At 37.6% G+C, this 17,972-nt stretch overlaps 1 protein-coding gene across 2 annotated transcripts in view; it reads right to left on the bottom strand.

Moving 5' to 3' along the window:
• MIGA1 (mitoguardin 1) overlaps positions 1–17,972 on the bottom strand; it is a 102,641-nt gene that overhangs the window by 57,158 nt on the left and 27,511 nt on the right. For both annotated transcript variants that reach the window (XM_015066258.3, XM_027058823.2), the window contains exons 5-7: positions 17,499–17,625; positions 13,973–14,106; positions 12,887–13,010 (exon numbers count right to left, since the gene is read on the bottom strand). In XM_015066258.3, the coding sequence (XP_014921744.1) occupies positions 12,887–13,010; positions 13,973–14,106; positions 17,499–17,625 (385 nt within the window). The remainder of the gene's footprint in view (positions 1–12,886; positions 13,011–13,972; positions 14,107–17,498; positions 17,626–17,972) is intronic.

Genomic DNA, 17,972 nt, shown 5'->3' with positions numbered 1-17,972 from the left:
GAGAATATTAAATCCAAGCAAAACATGGGGCGCCTGGGTGGCTCAGTCAGTTAAGCGTCCGACTTCGGCTCAGGTCATGTCTCGTGGTCTGTGAGTTTGAGCCCTGTACTGGGCTCTGTGATGACAGCTCAGAGCCTGAAGCCTGTTTCGGATTCTGTGTCTCCCTCTCTCTCTGCCCCTCCCCCGTTCATGCTCTGTCTCTCTCTGTCTCAAAAATAAATAAACGTTAAAAAAAATTTTTTTTAAAAATCCAAGCAAAACAATTATTTTAATGTTTATTTATTTGAGAGAGAGAGAATGTGAGTGAGGGAGGGGCAGAGACAGGGAGACTCAGAACCTGAAGCAGGCTCCAGGCTCTGAGCAGTCAGCACAGAGCCTGATGCAGGGCTCTAACCCACGAACGGTGAGATCATAACCTGAGTCAAAGTCGTACGCTTAACTGACTGAGCCACCCAGGTACCCCCAAATCCAAGCAAAATTTAATGAGGGTGCACAGAAAACAGAATGAATGAGAGCTATATTATGGAGTCAGAATCAAGAGAATTTGCTAAATAATTGTATATGCTAGCAAAAAGAATATCCATTACCACTTTTTGTTTTTCTCCTATCCATATGTCAAGATCAGGAATCAAAGAAACCTAGTAATCTTAGCTATATCTAGAATAAATAGTTTTGTAAAGTATTTGTCCTTCAGGATGGCATTTTCTTTTCTAACACAGAGACAAAGTATATTTATAAAGAGTATCTTCTTTACTTTCTCAAATAAATAATTTTAAACATGATAAATACCTTGTTTCAGGAAATGCAAATTTAAGTTACCACTATAACATGAGAAAAACCAAATTAATTCCCCAAAACAATGAATGTTGCCTGGAGAATATGACTGAACAGTATCATTGTAAAACAAGTTAGGAACATGTGACACCAATCTACCTGTAACCATGCAACTTTAATATAATCTTTGGTCTCATAAAAATGCTAGACTATAACTAGAATATGAACAGATAACAAGCATTTACCATGTGCCTATGCTAAAATGATAATACATGTTATCATTAACATGTTAAGAGAGGCAAACCAGAAAACAGGCTCTTAACTATAGAGAACAAACTGAGGGTTACTGGAGGAGAGGTGGACAATGGGACGTTAAATGGGTGATGGGTTAAGGAGGGCACTTGTGATGAGCACTGGGTATTACAATGTAAGTGATGAATCACTAAATTCTATACCTGAAACTAGTATTACACTGTATGTTAGCTGGAATTTAAATAAGACCTGAAAAGGAAGAAAAAATAAATACAATGATACATGTGATCTCACTTAATCTTCACAATTCTATGAAGTTGACCTAATGTAGACCTTCATCTTACAGATGAAGAAGCTGAGTCTAAGAAAGGTCACGGCTTGCTTACGTTTCTTAGCTAGTAAGAGTGCTAGAGCCAGGATCTGAACCCACGTCTGCTTAACTCCGAAGACTATGCTCTTAACCATTAAACTATACTGTCTAAAATTGAAATCATATTGGCATTTTTTGGTTGAACCTTCAAAAATTATAATAACTAAATTATAATTTAACAATTCTCTAAAAAAATTGTATATAAGCATAACATTTACAGATGCTGTTAGCTAGAACTTGTATACTAATGGAAATTTACACTAATGTTATTTCAGGTCTGTGCATCATCTTCATGCTCTTATTCTGAGTTACAGTAGCAGGTGTATACAAAACATGCCAGAAAAAAATGTGGTGACCTAAATTTAACTTCCAGTGCGAGGAGCAGCACAGAATGGCATTTATGAGTCATTGGCTTTTAATATGTAGATATAATATGCTGCCCTCTAGTGATTTCAATACCTTGCATTTATTGAGACTGAAGAGCCTCAATAAGGAAGAAGGAAAACATTTTTTTATTATTAGAGAATTCAAATCTTCATTTTATTTTATTTTTTATCGTTTATTTATTATCAAGAGGCAGAGACAGAGCATGAGAGGAGCAGAGACAGGAGGAGACACAGAATCTGAAGCAGGCTCCAGGATCCAGTTGTCAGCACAGAGCCTGACGTGGGGCTTGAACTCATGAACCGAGAGATCATGACCTGAGCCAAAGTCAGACTGAGCCACCCAGGCTCCCCTCAAATCTTCATTTTATAGCAGGAATAACTGAACAAATAACTATTGTTTAAGCCCTAAATAAACTTTTGATGTGTAAGTGCACATATAGAAATAGAGTTGACCCTTAAACAATGTAAAGGTTAGGGGTGCTAAGCCCCCAACACAGTAAAAAAATCTGCATATAACTTTTGACTCCCCCAAAACTTAACTACTAATAGCACACTGTGGACCAGAAACCTTACAGATAATATGAACAGTTGATTAACACACGTTTTGTATGTCATATGTATTATATACTGCATTTTTACAATAAAGCTAGAGAAAAGAAAATGTTATTTAAAAAATCATAAGGAAAATAATACACATTTATAGTACAGTGCTGTACTTATTGAAAAATATCTGTGTATAAGTGAAGCTGTGTTGTTCAAGGTCAACTGTACATCCAATAATGATTTACCAATTCAGAATGGTTAAGGAAATACCGGTACAGAACACAGGAAAAGATGAATTAGAGAATAAGGAGTGATTACATTTTATGCAAGGAATTCATCCCTTAAAATCTTGCCTAATCCAAAGTTATTTTCCTAATCCAAATATAAAAGGGGTTGAAGTAGACAACTACTGTGCTGTATTTCTTTTTTCAAGCATAGGTTTAAAGCACAGTAAATGATTACAATTAAAACAGTTTTTAAGAGTGCTTTTAGGGTGCCTGGGTGACTCAGTCAGTGGCAACCAACTCCTGATTTTGGTTTAGGTCATAATTCTCACTCACGGGATTGAGCCCTGCATCAGTCTCTGCACTGAGTGTGGAGCCTGCCTGGGATTTTCTCTTTCCCTCTCTTTCTGCCCCTTCCTCACTCAGGCTCGCTCTCTCTCTCTCTCTCTCTCTCTCTCAAATGAACTTTAAAGAAAAAAATGCTTTTAAAACATTTGCAGTATTTGTAAGAAAAATTTTTGCATCACTATTTCCTCCCAAATATCAAAAGTATTTCCTATTATAACACAAATGACAGCTTGGCTTAGAAGTACATTAGTAGTTGTGATGTCAGACCAGGTTGTCAGAAGTTTTTAATTTTTTTAAAAAAAGTGCTTTTGCTATTAATTCTGCTCTTTTATTTTTTTCAGCATTAGTGCCAAATTTCCAGCATGCTAAGTACTAAATTAACAGCAAGAATATCATCAGTTTCAGTATTTCTAAAATTTAATAACCACTTGGGTGACAATATTACAAAATATAAAAACGACTAAATTTAACAATAGCAGTAAAAATAACATCAGAATTACTAAAACCACTTGCAGAAGTTTTCATAGTGTGGTTCATAGGATGGTTCACAGAACATGTACAAATGACACTCAATATTTCTAGTTACCAGCTGAGGTGGCACCACCTAGAGCAAACAGTTTAAAATTCACCAGGCCCACAGCTTTGTAACTAAGTGATTCATGATTAATTTTTTTAAAGTTTTTGGGATTTGCATTATTTGAAATTTTTAGTATAAAGTGATATTTTGCTAATTCAAACTAATTCAAACTCATGAAAACTTACTTAAAATTAGCTTAACAAGAACCATACTGTATTTTTAACAGCTTTACTGAAGTATAATTTACATACCATAAAATTTCTTCCTTTTAAATGTACAATTCAATGAGTTTTAGTAAATGAGTTATAGACTTGTACAGCCATTACCATAATCCAGTATTAGAATCATACTCTACATGGGGTGCCTGGAAGGCTCAGGTGGTTAAGCGTCCAACTTCAACTCAGGTCAGGATCTCCCGGTTTGTGGGTTCAAGCCCCGCATTAGGTTCCATGTTGACAGCTCAGAGCCTGGAGCCTGCTTCAGATTCTGTGTCTCCCTTTCTCTCCGCCCCTCCCCAACTTATGCTGTGTCTCCATCTCTCTCTCAAAAATAAATAAATGTCAAAAAAAAATTTTTTTAAAGAATCATACTATACATTTATTAAACTGTTACCAACCTCACCTATGTAAAGAAACCAAATAACTCATAATACCAACAACTCGAAAGGTTTTTGGATCTGCTATTTTTAAAAAAGAGAACAGATTTAATCTACTTTCAATAAACACAAAATTACCTAAAGGAAAAATGCTAAAACTATTTTAAACATACTGAAAGAATCATGCTGAGGAGGATTTAAACCGTCCTCCTCATAATCTTGTCCACAACATTAACCTGGCAGACTACTATAGATAGTACCTATGTAAAATTAAGCAGAGTCCCTGTTTATGTTTTGAACTCCAAATTAGTGAAATAAGTTTTGCTGAGGTTCTACTATAGTTAATAAAAACCTGACACGTGTGACTTCTAAAATGAAGATGATTTGCAAGTGAGTATAAAACCAATCAGGGGTGCCTGGGTGGCTCAGTCGGTTGAGCGCCGACTTCGGCTCAGGTCACGATCTCGAGGTCCGTGAGTTCGAGCCCCACGTTGGGCCCCTGTGCTGACAGTTCAGAGCCCGGAGCCTGTTTCAGATTCTGTGTCTCCCTCTCTCTGACCCTCCCCCGTTCATGCTCTGTCTCTCTCTGTCTCAAAAATAAATAAACGTTAAAAAAAATTAAAAAAAAAACAATCATAAATACTTGATAGCAAATATTCACCTACAAAATAGCTCAGTATCTGCAATATTTCTCAAAAAATATGAATTGATATCAGCCTCTTTTAAAAAAAATTTTTTTACATTTTCCTAAACTACCGGTTAAGTATATAAGTACACATTCATTATGGCATGATATATAACAAAGTATTCTATAATCTTTTAGTAATCAACATGAAAAAAATGAGAATGAAGAATCAGTTGAACCTATAGCTGGTTGAACTACCAAGTGTCTTAAGTGACCTAAGACAACTTGGAAGTATCTGTCCCAGATCTCTGACTCTGTCTTTGTCCACTTTAAGGTATGATATTGACAAAATAGTATATATGTAGTCCAAATTCCAGGCATACAGCTCCGAAAACTCTTAGGATTTCCCAAGTGATGGAGGTGAGAGAAGTGTCTTTGTTATCCAGAATTTATGCTAATGAATGACTCTTGGAGGTGAGGGATGGTTGCAAGGGAACCAACCATATAAGTAAAAGATTGGAACTTTCAGCTCCAAACCAGATCCCTGAGGGGAGAAGAGGTGAGGATCACATTAGTCACCAATGGCTGATGATCTAATCAACTGTGCCTACAAAAGGGAGATTAAACTAGGGTCCAGAGAGCTGCCAAGTTAGTGAACACATCAAGGTGTGGAGGCTTGTGCACCTGGAGAGGGCATAAAAGCTCTATGCCTATTCCTCATATCTTGCCCTATGCATCTCTTTCATTTGATTGTTCCTGAGTTATACCTTATATAATAAACTGATGATAGTAAAGTGTCTCCCTAAGTTCTGTGAGCTGTTCTAACAAACTGTCAAGCTTAAGGAGGGAATTGTGGGAACTCCTGATTCCAGAGATATGGGAAACGTGGAATTGTGACTGGCATGTGAGTGGAAGGCAGTCTTGTAAGGCAGAGCCCTTCATCTGTGAGGTCTGTGTAAACTGGGAAGATAGTGTCAGAACTGAATTAGACTCTAGGACATCTAGTTGGTATCTACAGAGAATTGGAGAATTGCTCGATATTGAAAACAACGCATCTGGTGTCAGAAGTGTTCTGAGTGTTCTAAGCTTTCCTTGAAATATTTTTTGTTAATGCTTTCAACAAGAGCACCAGTGACCAACTAGACCAAACTGACAACACTAGAGACTGACAGCTGAAAGGGATACCAAATCAAAATCTAAACTATGAAGGCACGAAAACAGACACTCAGATCAATGGAACAGAAGAGAGAACCCAGGAATGGACCCACAAACATATGGCCAACTAATCCTTGACAAAGCAGGAAAGAATATCCAATGGAATAAAGACAGTCTCTTCAGCAAGTGGTGCTGGGAAAACTGGACAGCGACATGCAGAAGAATGAACCTGGACCACTTTCTTACACCATCACAAAAATAAACTCAAAATGGATGAAAGGCCTAAATATAAGACAGGAGGCCATCAAAATCCTAGAGGAGAAAGCAGGCAAAAACCTCTTTGACCTTTGCCACAGCAACTTCTTACTCAACATGTCTCCGGAGGCAAGGGGAACAAAAGCAAAATGAACTATTGGGACTTCATCAAAATAAAAAGCTTCTGCACAGCGAAGGAAACAATCAGCAAAACTAAAAGGCAACTGACAGAATGGGAGAAGATATTTACAAACGACATATCAGATAAAGGGTTTGTATCCAAAACCTATAAAGACTTCTCAAACTCAACACCCAAAAAACAAATAACCCAGTGAAGAAATGGGCAAAAGACAGGAATAGACACTTCTCCAAAGAAGGCATCCAGATGGCCAACCGACACATGAAAAAAATGCTCAACATCACTCATCATCAGGGAAATGCAACTCAAAACCACAATGAGATATCAGCTCACACCTGTCAGAATGGCTAACATTAACAACTCAGGCAACAACAGATGTTGGTGAGGATGCAGAGAAAGAGGATCTCTTTTGCACTGCTGGTGGGAATGCAAACTGATGCAGCCACTTTGAAAAACAGTATGGAGCTTCCTCAAAAAATTAAAGATGGAACTACCCTACGACCCAGCAATTGCACTACTAAGTATTTATCCAAGGGATACAGGTATGCTATTTCAAAGGGGCACATGCATCCCAGTGTTTATAGTAGCACTATCAACAATAGCCAAAGTATGGAAAGAGCCCAAATGTCCACTGATGGATGAATGGATAAAGAAGATGCGGTATACCCACACACACACACACACACACACACAGACACACACACAAAAACACACACAAAGGGAGTATTACTCAGCACTCAAAAAGAATGAAATCCTGCCATTTGTAACTACTTGAATGGAACTTGAGAGTATTATACTAAGTGAAATTAGAGAAAGACAAAGATCATATGACTTCATTCATATGGGAACTTTAAGATACAAAACAGATGAACATAAGGGAAGCAAAAATAATATAAAAACAGGGAGGGGAACGTAAGAAACTCTTAAATAAGGAGAACAGAGGGTTACTGGACGGGTTGTGGGAGCGGTGATGAGCTAAATGAGTAAGGGGCATTAAAGAATCTACTCCTGAAATCATTGTTGTACTATATGCTAACTAACTTGGATATAAATTAAAAAGTAAATTAAATTTAAAAAAATAAACTATGTTAACAATTCAGAATGATGATTCAGAAGTGACAATTTAGTAAGAATAATAAATACAACATCTAAAACTTGTATCCAGAAAAACAACTGCACAGGAACAAATGAGGGAAGATACGGTTTACCAATAATAAATCTAACAATAACAAAGAAAAACTTAAAAGTTTTAGTAACTGTAAGTTCAACACTAGCAGTGTTAGAAAAGCTAATGTAGTCCTTGGGCTCTGTGATTATAATGTCCAGAATTTTTTAATGTTTATTTGTTTTTGATAGAGAGCATGAGTGGAGGAGGGGCAGAGAGCGAGGAGGGGAGAGAGGATCTGAACTGGGCTCTGTGCTGACAGCAGCAAGCCAGATATAGGGCTTGAACTCACGAACCATGAGATTATGACCTGAGCCAAAGTTGGACAGTCAACCAACTGAGGCACCTAGGAGCCCCTAATGTCCAGAATTTCTACTTCAAGATGTAGAGCATAGGCATTTACTTCTCCTTTTTCCCAAAGGCCCATTGAAAGTGACTTAAAAAAAAAAAAATTTTTTTAATGAGGAAAATTATAGCATCACTGGAAAACATGAAAAGGGTATCGGTGGACAAGAAATTTTAATGACTACCTTGAAATTAGCAAATACAGGATCAGGCAGGTGGAATAAGAACAACAACAAAAACCCCACAGCCTTGCTGAGTGTCCCAGAGAGGGTCCAAATTCCGAGCCAATAAACACTGTTACCCTGTACCTAGCACTTTTATTGTATTATTTCATTTAATGCTCATAATTATCTTGAAAATAGGTATTATATGCCCATTTTTCAGATAAGAGAGCTGACATTTAGACAAGTTATATATAATCACACAGCTAATCAATGGTGAAGCCACAACTTGAATCCAGTTAGTGTGAATCTGGAGTCTGCTTTCATTTATTATGCAGATACAGGCCAAAGGGTAATCCATTACAGTAATCATTAAAGCACTACACTAAATCCCGCTGGTACTGGGGTGCCTGGCTGGCTCAGTTGGAAGACCAGGCAACTCTTCAGCTCAGAGTTGTGAGTTCAAGACTCACGTTAGGTGTAGAGATCACTAACAAAAAAAAATAAATAAAACTTTAAATTCATCTGGCTCTATTTCCATCAGGTAAGAAGGGTAGCTCTCTTCTTTTGTTCTTGAATTAAACCTTGATAACTTCCTTCTACAAAATGAGTGGAATCTGTCTAGAGTGCCTAAAAGCGGCTGAGAGAGGAGTAAAGAAAGACACAAGAGTTAACGTCAGATCCCCACACAGATTTGGAAGAAGGAAAAATGTTTTAAGGAAAGGAAGATCCACAGTAAATAAATATCACAAGAAATGCTTCCTTACTTTGGCAGCTGTGGGGTTCCAGGCTCCCTGCTCCAAGATTACATTTCCCAGAGTGAACTGTGCCAGTAGGCACGCTCTGCTCACAGAGTTCACAGTCAACCATCCTATTCAAGGAAGGTATCTGTCTTATAAATTGGTGAGGCAATCTCGCATGGTGGTTCAGAACATGAATTCTAAAGTTAGCCTGCCTGGCTCCAAATCTTGGCTTTCCCATGCAACTCTAGGGAAGTTACTCAGTATCTCCTTCCCTCTCTTTCCCCATCTGAAAAATGAGGATGATAACTATATTTATCTTATGAAAGTTTTTGTGACGATTAAGTAAGATAACTTTCACTCAGTGTACTGCTTCTCTTATGTAAGTGCTCAGCAAAGGGCTTGGCACATGGTAACCTGCAAGCAATGGTGTGTGTTAGTTATAAAGTACAGGGGACAAAGGGGAAAGGAGATAAATTAGATGACGACTGAGAAATCTTCCAACCTTGAAAATCTATCAAATTCTTAAGAGAAAAAAATTTTAATTTCATCAAATAAGACAAAGCAAATTCCAGAACAGTGAAGTATTCACTGACGCTAGATCAATACTTGGTTTAAATTCAGTACTGAACCTCTGAAGGCATCTATTAACCTCTTTATTTATGACTACTAGCTGTAAGTTGCCTCCCAATATAAATTAAATGGGCAAAATGAATTTGGATTTAGAAAATGAGGAGAGCTAACTGACTTCTAAGCAATTTTGATTAATATCAATGAACAGATATAACAGAGCTACTCCCCTACCAGAATCCTGACCATAGATTGAGCTCTTTCATCCAGAAGTTCAAAAACAGAAATTAGCAATAATAGAACAATATCTAAAAAACTGCCAAGAAGGAAGATAATAATACAGCATCATGTCAACTGGAATCTCCAGTGCAATAACAGGCCAAAGCACTGCATGGCTGCAGGGAAAAGCCAGTCAGCTTAGAAGCCTGTGACAGCCCAGGATGGGATCTTCTTATTCCAAACGTAAGCTAATCAAATTTTATGATTTAGGGGCGCCTGGGTGGCTCAGTCGGTTAAGCGTCCGACTTCAGCTCAGGTCATGATCTCGCGGTCGGTGAGTTCAAGCCCCGCATCCGGCTCTGTGCTGACCGCTCAGAGCCTGGAGCCTGTTTCGGATTCTGTGTCTCCCTCTCTCTCTGACCCTCCCCCGTTCATGCTCTGTCTCAAAAATAAATAAATGTTAAAAAAATTAAAAAAAAAAATTTATGATTTAATTATGGGTCTCCTCTAGAAATCCTACCCATTTAGGGTTCCAAATTAATAACAATTTACTCAGAAACAACTTAAAGTTAGGTCCCAGAAATTAAGCGATTTGCCTAGGGAACTTCTTATCTAGAAGTAATGTGTACCCAAAGCAGACCTTCTGGGCCAGTGCTAAGAAATCTTTATAACCTGATAAACTAGGAAATCAGAGATGGACTTTGCCAACCACCATGGTCAGTAGAAAAAGAAACTTTAGGCATGCCAAATCTGAGATGCACATTAAATTGTAACAAGTGCAAGAACTACACACCAACATGATCCTCACCATGAGCCAGGAAAATGCAGGTAGATAATTAGAACAGTGAGGATAAAGCCTCCATTCCCAGAATAAGACATTAAGCCTTGGGGCCCTTTTCTTTTCCTCTCCTCTCCTTGTATTTATAATTTTTTCCTACTCCTTTTTCTCTATGGTCATCCTTGCCACATAACCACCCTCCGATCTTTTCCAGTTGTTCCACTCCTGCTGTTACACTTGAATTCTTTTTAAAATTCCTTCTCTCTGTTCTTTCTACAATGTCATCTTAGTAAGTTACAAAAGGAAATGTATAGAAAGAAACAAATATAAAAAGAAGGCTTTGGCAAATTCTATTTGTTGACATGAATACTGTCTACTTTTTCCTGGCCTGTAACTTCCACATGTCAAAACATTATGCCCAGGATAAGAGCAGAGCAACTGTTAAAAAATACTCAAGTCTAATGAATAATTTTAGTGACAATATAGAATAAAAGAGCAAAGAACAAAATTAATACAAAGAGGCCTCATATAACATTATGACATATACAGAGCAATTCTTTTTAAGTTTTTTTGGGTTTTTTTAGTAATCTCTACACCTAACAAGGGGCTCGAACTCATGACCTCAAGATCAAGAGTCACACACTCCTCCAACTGAGCCAGCCAGGTACCCCTAAACAGTAATTTTTAATTCTAATACAAATCAAATCTTTTACGTAAATTCAAAATACATAAGATACCTAAGTATTTCAAAATGCAGCCACTTTTAGTATATTATGTTCAGAAAAAAATGTGGAAAAACTTAACACTTCTTAACTATTTTTTTATTAAAAAAATTTTTTTTAATGTTTACTTATTTTTGAGAGAGAGAAAAAGAGACAGAGCGCAAGTGGGGGAGGGGCAGAGAGAGAGGGAGACACAGAATTGGAAGCAGGCTGCAGCCTCTGAACTGTCAGCACAAAACCTGACACAGGGCTCAAACTCATGAACTGCGAGATCATGACCTGAGCTGAAGTTGGACGCTTAACCAACTGAGCCACCCAGGCACCCCACTCCGTAACTATTTTTATTCCTTATAAGAATATAACAATTCTCCTCAAATTAAAAAAAAAATTATTTTTGCCAAAAAGAGATGCAATATAATCTTGTCTTACTTCATTCTTTGGAGCATTTACAGAATTTAAGGAAGAAATTTTAATTATTCTTTCCTTTGAAGATTTCACTCAAAAAGTCTTTCCCAGTTTATTTCTCTTTAAAATAGGAAACACGGGGGGGCGCCTGGGTGGCTCAGTCAGTTGAGCGTCCGACTTTGGCTCAGGTCATGATCTCAAAGTTCATGAGTTCAAGCTCCACATCGGGCTGATAGCTCAGAGCCTGGAGCCGGCTTCGGAGACACAGAATCTCTCTCAAAAATAAACTCTCTCTCTCTCTCTCAAAAATACACATTAAAAAATAAATTTTAAAAAATAATAAATAAAATAAAATAGGAAACAAGGGTAATTGCATATATTAATGCATGCCCCAACTGCTGATATCAAAATCTCGCTTGCAATTAAAATGGGGTCCAAGATGGGGCATGTGGGTGGCTCAGTCAGTTAAACGTCTGACTTCAGCTCAGGTCATGATTTCACGGTTCTTGAGTTTGAGTCCTGCATCAGGCTCTATGCTGACAGCTCAGAGTCTGCAGCCTGCTTCATTCGGATTCTGTGTCTCCCTCTCTCTCTCTGTCCTTCTCTCTCTCTCTGTCCCTCTCTCTCTCTCTCTCTCTCTCTCAAAAATAAACATTAAAAAAAGATTTTTAAATGGAGTCCAATAAATAGAATTACTTAAAATATTTTAAATGTATGCCATGAGCTACATGCACACTTTCGAGCCATGTCTCTGTCCCATTTTTATATTTCTGTTTATTTTCTTCCTCTCTCCAACACTTGAACTGGGATTCTTTCACTTAGAATGTAATTTTAGGGGCACTCAGATGCCTGAGTGTTGGTTTAGCATCCAACTCTTGGTTTCATCTCTGCTCATGATTTCACGGTTTGTGGGACTGAGCTCCATGTGGGGCTTTGTGCTGAGCGTGGAGCCTGCTTGGGATTCTCTCTGTCCCTCACTGCTCCTTCCCTGCTTACATGCACAAGCACATGCTCTCTCTCTCAAAATAAATAAACATTAAAAAAAAAAAAAAAAAAGAATGTAATTTTAAAACAGAGTCACAATCCTACCTACACACTCGAAATTATATCTTATGGGCATTAAGTTCACTAGAAAAATAAAACTGAAAGAAAACCCAGGAAATATGATAGAACATTTTCTGTTGATTATTTTCCAAAAAATATGTAACCATATCATATTAATACACTTAAATGATTCTAAGAATTTTTTTTTTTAATTTTATTTTAATATTTATTTATTTTTGAGACAGAGAGAGACGGAGCATGAGCAGGGGAGGGTCAGAGAGAGAGGGAGACACAGAATCCGAAACAGGCTCCGGGCTCTGAGCTGTCAGCACAGAGCCCGACACGGGGCCCAAACCCACGGATCGCGAGATCATGACCCAGGCCGAAGTCGGACGCTCAACCGACTGAGCCACCGAGGCGCCCCAATGATTCTAAGAATATTAAAGAAGAAATTCACACGTTTCCTAAAAAACCATATAAAATGTCCATCTTACCGATATCATTAACAAGGGAATTAGAATCAGATGCCCCCAGGGTAGCTTCGAACTCCTCTTGGAGACGATATGCTCTTTGCAGGAGAGCTTCAAGTTTATGGATAAATTCAGTACTAATAATATCCTACAAGGAGAAGAAAAGTACACACAGCAAATATTAGATTCTAATGTTAAGATTCTCAATACCTTCCACTCTTAAATGAAAGACAGAGAAAGTGTGGGATATGAGGAAGGTCCATTGGGTGGTGACAGCACTGGATTCTGGCTGTGCCTTTAGCCAAGTCGCCCCAGTTCTCAGGGATTCAGCTTCTCTACCTATAAACTTAAGGAGTGGGATTCGACCAGGGGTTCTCAAAGTAAGATCTCTGACCAGCAGTATCAGTATCATGTAGGAAGTTGTTAGAAATGTAAATTCTCAGGCCCCACCCCAGCCACTAAATTAGAAACTCAAGTCTGTTTTAATAAGCCTTTCAGATGACTCTAATGCATGCTGAAATTTGAGACTCACTAGCTGACATGATTGGTAAATATCAGTCCAGCTCTAATTCTGTGCGACCTTTATGAATATAATGGCACTTAATTAAAACGAGGCTTTAAAAAATCCCTTTAGAAGTCACAGTAATTCTATATATTCTTAGAAAATCAGGGAACTTGATTATGAATTGCAAATTTGGGATTTAATAACTGAAGAGAAAAAGCCCAACAAGACATACCTCTCCACACATACACTCTTAGTCCCAAGGGAGAAAACAAACCCATTGTATTAAATGCCACAAAAAAGAGGCACCTGGGTGGCTCAGTTAGTTAAGCACCCAACTTCAGCTCAGGTCATGAACTCGCGGTTCGTGGGTTCGAGCCCCACATCGGGCTCTGTGCTGACAGCTCAGAGCCTGGAGCCTGTTTCAGATTCTGTGTCTCCCTCTCTCTCTGCCCCTCCCCCACTCATGCTCTGTTTCTCTGTCTCAAAAATAAATAAACATAAAAAAAAATTCAAATGCCACAAAAAGCAAGTAAAATGAATCAACATTAAACATTGTTCAATTCTTCCAGTATTATAAAGGCCACTCTCAGGAGAATCACCCTTACATCTACACTTTCTTCAGCAATGGCATCTCCTGCACCCAATTTAATGGAACTACAGGCTTCATCTTCAGCCTGTCTATTTCGAAAGGTGAGAGCCTGCTCCCATCGACGTAGCGCTTCTTCAAACAATTCCATACCTATGAATTAAGAACAGAATGATTGTAAACAAAAAAAATCAATGCCAAAATAAAATCATTTGGGGCTGAAATCTTTTTCATATGGTTATCAACAATGGCATAGTCTGACTGTAATTTTGGCACTAAAGAATAATCTTATGCTCACCTGATTTCATAGCAGAATTTTATTTTATTTTATTCTATTTTATTTTATATAATTGATTTTATATAATTATTTTATTTTTAAGTAGGCTTCACGCTGAGCATGGAATCCAATGCAAGGCTCAAGTTCATGACTCTGAGATCAAGACCTGAGCTGAGATCAAGAGTTGGACACTTAATCGACTGAGCCACACAGGAGCCCCTTCATAGCAGAATTTTAATTTCTCAATATATTCTAGGCCTATGGTGCTAGCCAACCAAAAATCAGAGAGAAATGACCAATATGTTTTCTTTTATTTAAAGTAACTCAAATATATACAGTGCTTGGGATTTTTCTAGAATAGTATCATGCGTTCACCAAAAGTCCAACAATGACTAATTTTTACATTCACACAACTATCCTTCAAAATATCCACCTAAATTAAAAAGTAGGTAAATAGAAGACAGTAGTTGTTAAGCTATCAGGTTTATAAGAGGTTGTCAGAAAGAGAGAATAAAACTAAGAAGAAATAGCATACTAAGTCTAGAATAAAGTTTTGCTGTGTCGATTTGGATAAATACAGTAATTGCTGAGTCAGTTAAAAATCTACAAGACCACTGCAAGAACCAAACAAGGGTTACAGTCTAAGTAGAAATTCATATCCCCTCAGCTATACACAGCTTTTGTGGGAAAAAAGGTATGCGCTTCTTTTTCTCCAAGTAAAAAAAGTCTTACCAAAATAATTATGTACTTCAAACAAAACCAAAATATTTCAAAACTTCAGTTTTTCTAGACATATAAAAGAAAAAGATCTTTAAAAGCTGCTTAATCTGGGGGCACCTAGATGACTCAGTCAGTAGAGCATGCAACTCTTGATCTCAGGGATGTGAGATCAAGCCGCACATTGGGCATGGAGCCTACTTAAAATAAAAATTAAAAATAAATAGGGGCGCCTGGGTGGCGCAGTCGGTGAAGCGTCCGACTTTAGCCAGGTCATGATCTCACGGTCCGTGAGTTCGAGCCCCGCGTCAGGCTCTGGGCTGATGGCTCGGAGCCTGGAGCCTGTTTCCGATTCTGTGTCTCCCTCTCTCTCTGCCCCTCCCCCGTTCATGCTCTGTCTCTCTCTGTCCCAAAAATAAATAAAAAACGTTGAAAAAAAATATTTTTTTAAAAATTAAAAATAAATAAACAAACAAACAAATAAAACAAAGCTGCTTAATCTGGGCAAGTCATTCTCAAGATGTTTTCCATATATAGTATAGTAGTTAAGGAATACCTCTCCTCTAAAATCATTTCTTCAAGTTCTCTGAAGAACCTACAACCCTAAACAAAAAAAGTGTTATTTAAATACAACTCACGCCTTTCCTTCTTATGTAATGTAATTTTCCATAGCAAAGAACCAATGCTGTGTAGATCTTCCTTCTAAAAAACCTATACACTTAAAAGACAATTAATTACATCACCATCTACTCTCCTTTCTCCAAGCTTTACAATTCTAGTTCCTTCAACCTTTTCTCACTCCATCTACTCTCCAGCCATCTGATTATTTTGGGTAAACATTAAGGAAGGGTGATGTAATCACAGAATAGTCCAAAGATAAAAGCTGCCTCCCAGGAAGAATTGTGTCTCACCTTGTTGCGGCACAGGGCCCAAACCACCACATATCTTCAGTTTTGTAACAGGAATTCAAACATATTTCACTAATACATTCTTTTAATGTCATCAATCTTGTAAAGGGAATTCAAATAATAGGTGGGTGATTAGATGACCCAGAGGGCTTCTACCAATCTTAATTCTATGATACTGAGACTCCCTGCAGCTTCTCTGGTTTTGCTCTATTTCTCTACAATTCCAACTCCCAATAATCCAATGGAAGCTGTTAGTGTAGGTTTATTAGACTTAAAGTAATCCAAAAGCATAGCTTAATTCTCAAGAGACCTTTGGAAAAGATGGCAAAAGAACTACTCTTACATCTTTCCCCATAGGCAGGAATAACTATGGTGATACTGCAGGAGATGATACAGTCTAACTCTTCTAGAATGTGGGAATATATTCAGAGGTACACAGTCCTTCTACAAATCATTATCTCCTTTACTGTTCATTGGCCAGGGCTATATCAAAGTTTTTTTGTTTTGTTTTTGTAATTAGTATGCACTTCCATCAAAAGAAATACAGCCTGAAATAAAGTAGCAAACACAGAAAAGCATTTGAAAAAGTATTTCAATCTAATTCAATTCTTTTTTTCTTTTTCTGGGCTCCAGTGATACTCTCTAGACATGCTCCTTGGTCAAGCCAAGAGGAATACTAAGATGTGAAACACAGTCCTTTTTTTGTTATAAAATCATTCCTGGATATAAGAATACAGGGCACCTGAATGGCTCAGTTGATCAAGCATCTGACTTTGGCTTAGGTCATGATCTTGCTGTTCCTGAGTTCGAGCCCTGCATCAGGCTCTGTACTGACAGCTCAGGGCCTGGAGCCTGTTTCAGATTCTGTGTCTCACTCTCTCTGCCCTTCCCATGCTCACGCTCTGTCTCTCAAAAATAAACATTAAAAAAAAATTTTTTTTAATACAAATGATAGCTAGATAAAAAACAGATTAAATAAAGTGGACTCTGATAGACTCATTAGATAAGAGCCAAGAGATCAGGTTAGATGAGTGAAACAGACTGAATAATAGCCACCCAAAAGTATCAGGTCCTAGTCTCTAGAACGTTACCTTACAAAGAAAAGGGGTCTTCGCAGATGTGACTGAATCAAGGAATCTTAAAATTAATTAATTAAGAAATTTAACATGGGGAGATAACCTGGATTTGGTGGGGCCTAAAACCAATCACAACTGTCCTTATAAGAGGCAGAGGGAGATTTGATATACACAGAGGAGGTGATGATGGGAGGTAGAGACTGGAATCACACGGCTACAAGCCAGAAGCCATCAGAAGCTGGGAAGGGCAAGGAACAGATACTCTCCTAAACTGGAATTGTTGTTGGAAGCATAGCTCTAATGATACCTTGATTTCAGCCCAGTGATAATGATTTCAGACTTCTGGCCTCCAGCACTCTGAAAGAATGCATTTCTGCTGCTTAAAACATCAAGTTTGTGGAAATCCATTAGAGCATCCTCCAGAAATAGGTTATATTATATACACCATATTCAACAGATACAAGAATATTTAAAAATTACGTTGCTTCCCTTAGAACAATTCATCATTATTTAGTTTCACATTAAATGTAAGCATAACATCTTAAAACATTATTATGTTATTCCTACCCATCAAGTATAAGTTCTCAGGAGTGGTCACAGGAATATTAACAAGTTTAACATCATCTTCATCTGCTTTGTCCCAGGAGTTAGAATTGCCACAAGCACAGCTATGACAAGAATTGACGCTCTGGACCTAAAATTAAAATCGACAGCAGTGACTTCAAAATCTCTTTTGTGACAGTATTTTGCCATCTTTTATATTTACAAACTATTTATATAAATCCTATTCCAGGTAAAACAACCCATGTAATCCCCACCTGAACAAATAAATCTGATTATATTCAAAGTTAGGAGTCATATGACCCTAAGTATTTTAAGCCTTTGTTTGCTCAAAAATACACGAAAAGAAGAATATTTCCAACAAAAATCAGTTATTTCCATTAGAAATCAAGCAGCTACTTTTACAGTTTACTGTTTTATTAAATATTTGCTTATAAATTTTATCCACACCTACTCTGGTTTGAGGTAACTAGCTTATTT

Source organism: Acinonyx jubatus, chromosome C1 (assembly GCF_027475565.1).
Source record: "Acinonyx jubatus isolate Ajub_Pintada_27869175 chromosome C1, VMU_Ajub_asm_v1.0, whole genome shotgun sequence".
Taxonomy (NCBI): Eukaryota; Metazoa; Chordata; class Mammalia; order Carnivora; family Felidae; genus Acinonyx; species Acinonyx jubatus.
The sequence above is the reverse complement of the archived record's forward strand: the minus strand, read 5'-3'. Positions and strand labels throughout refer to the sequence as shown.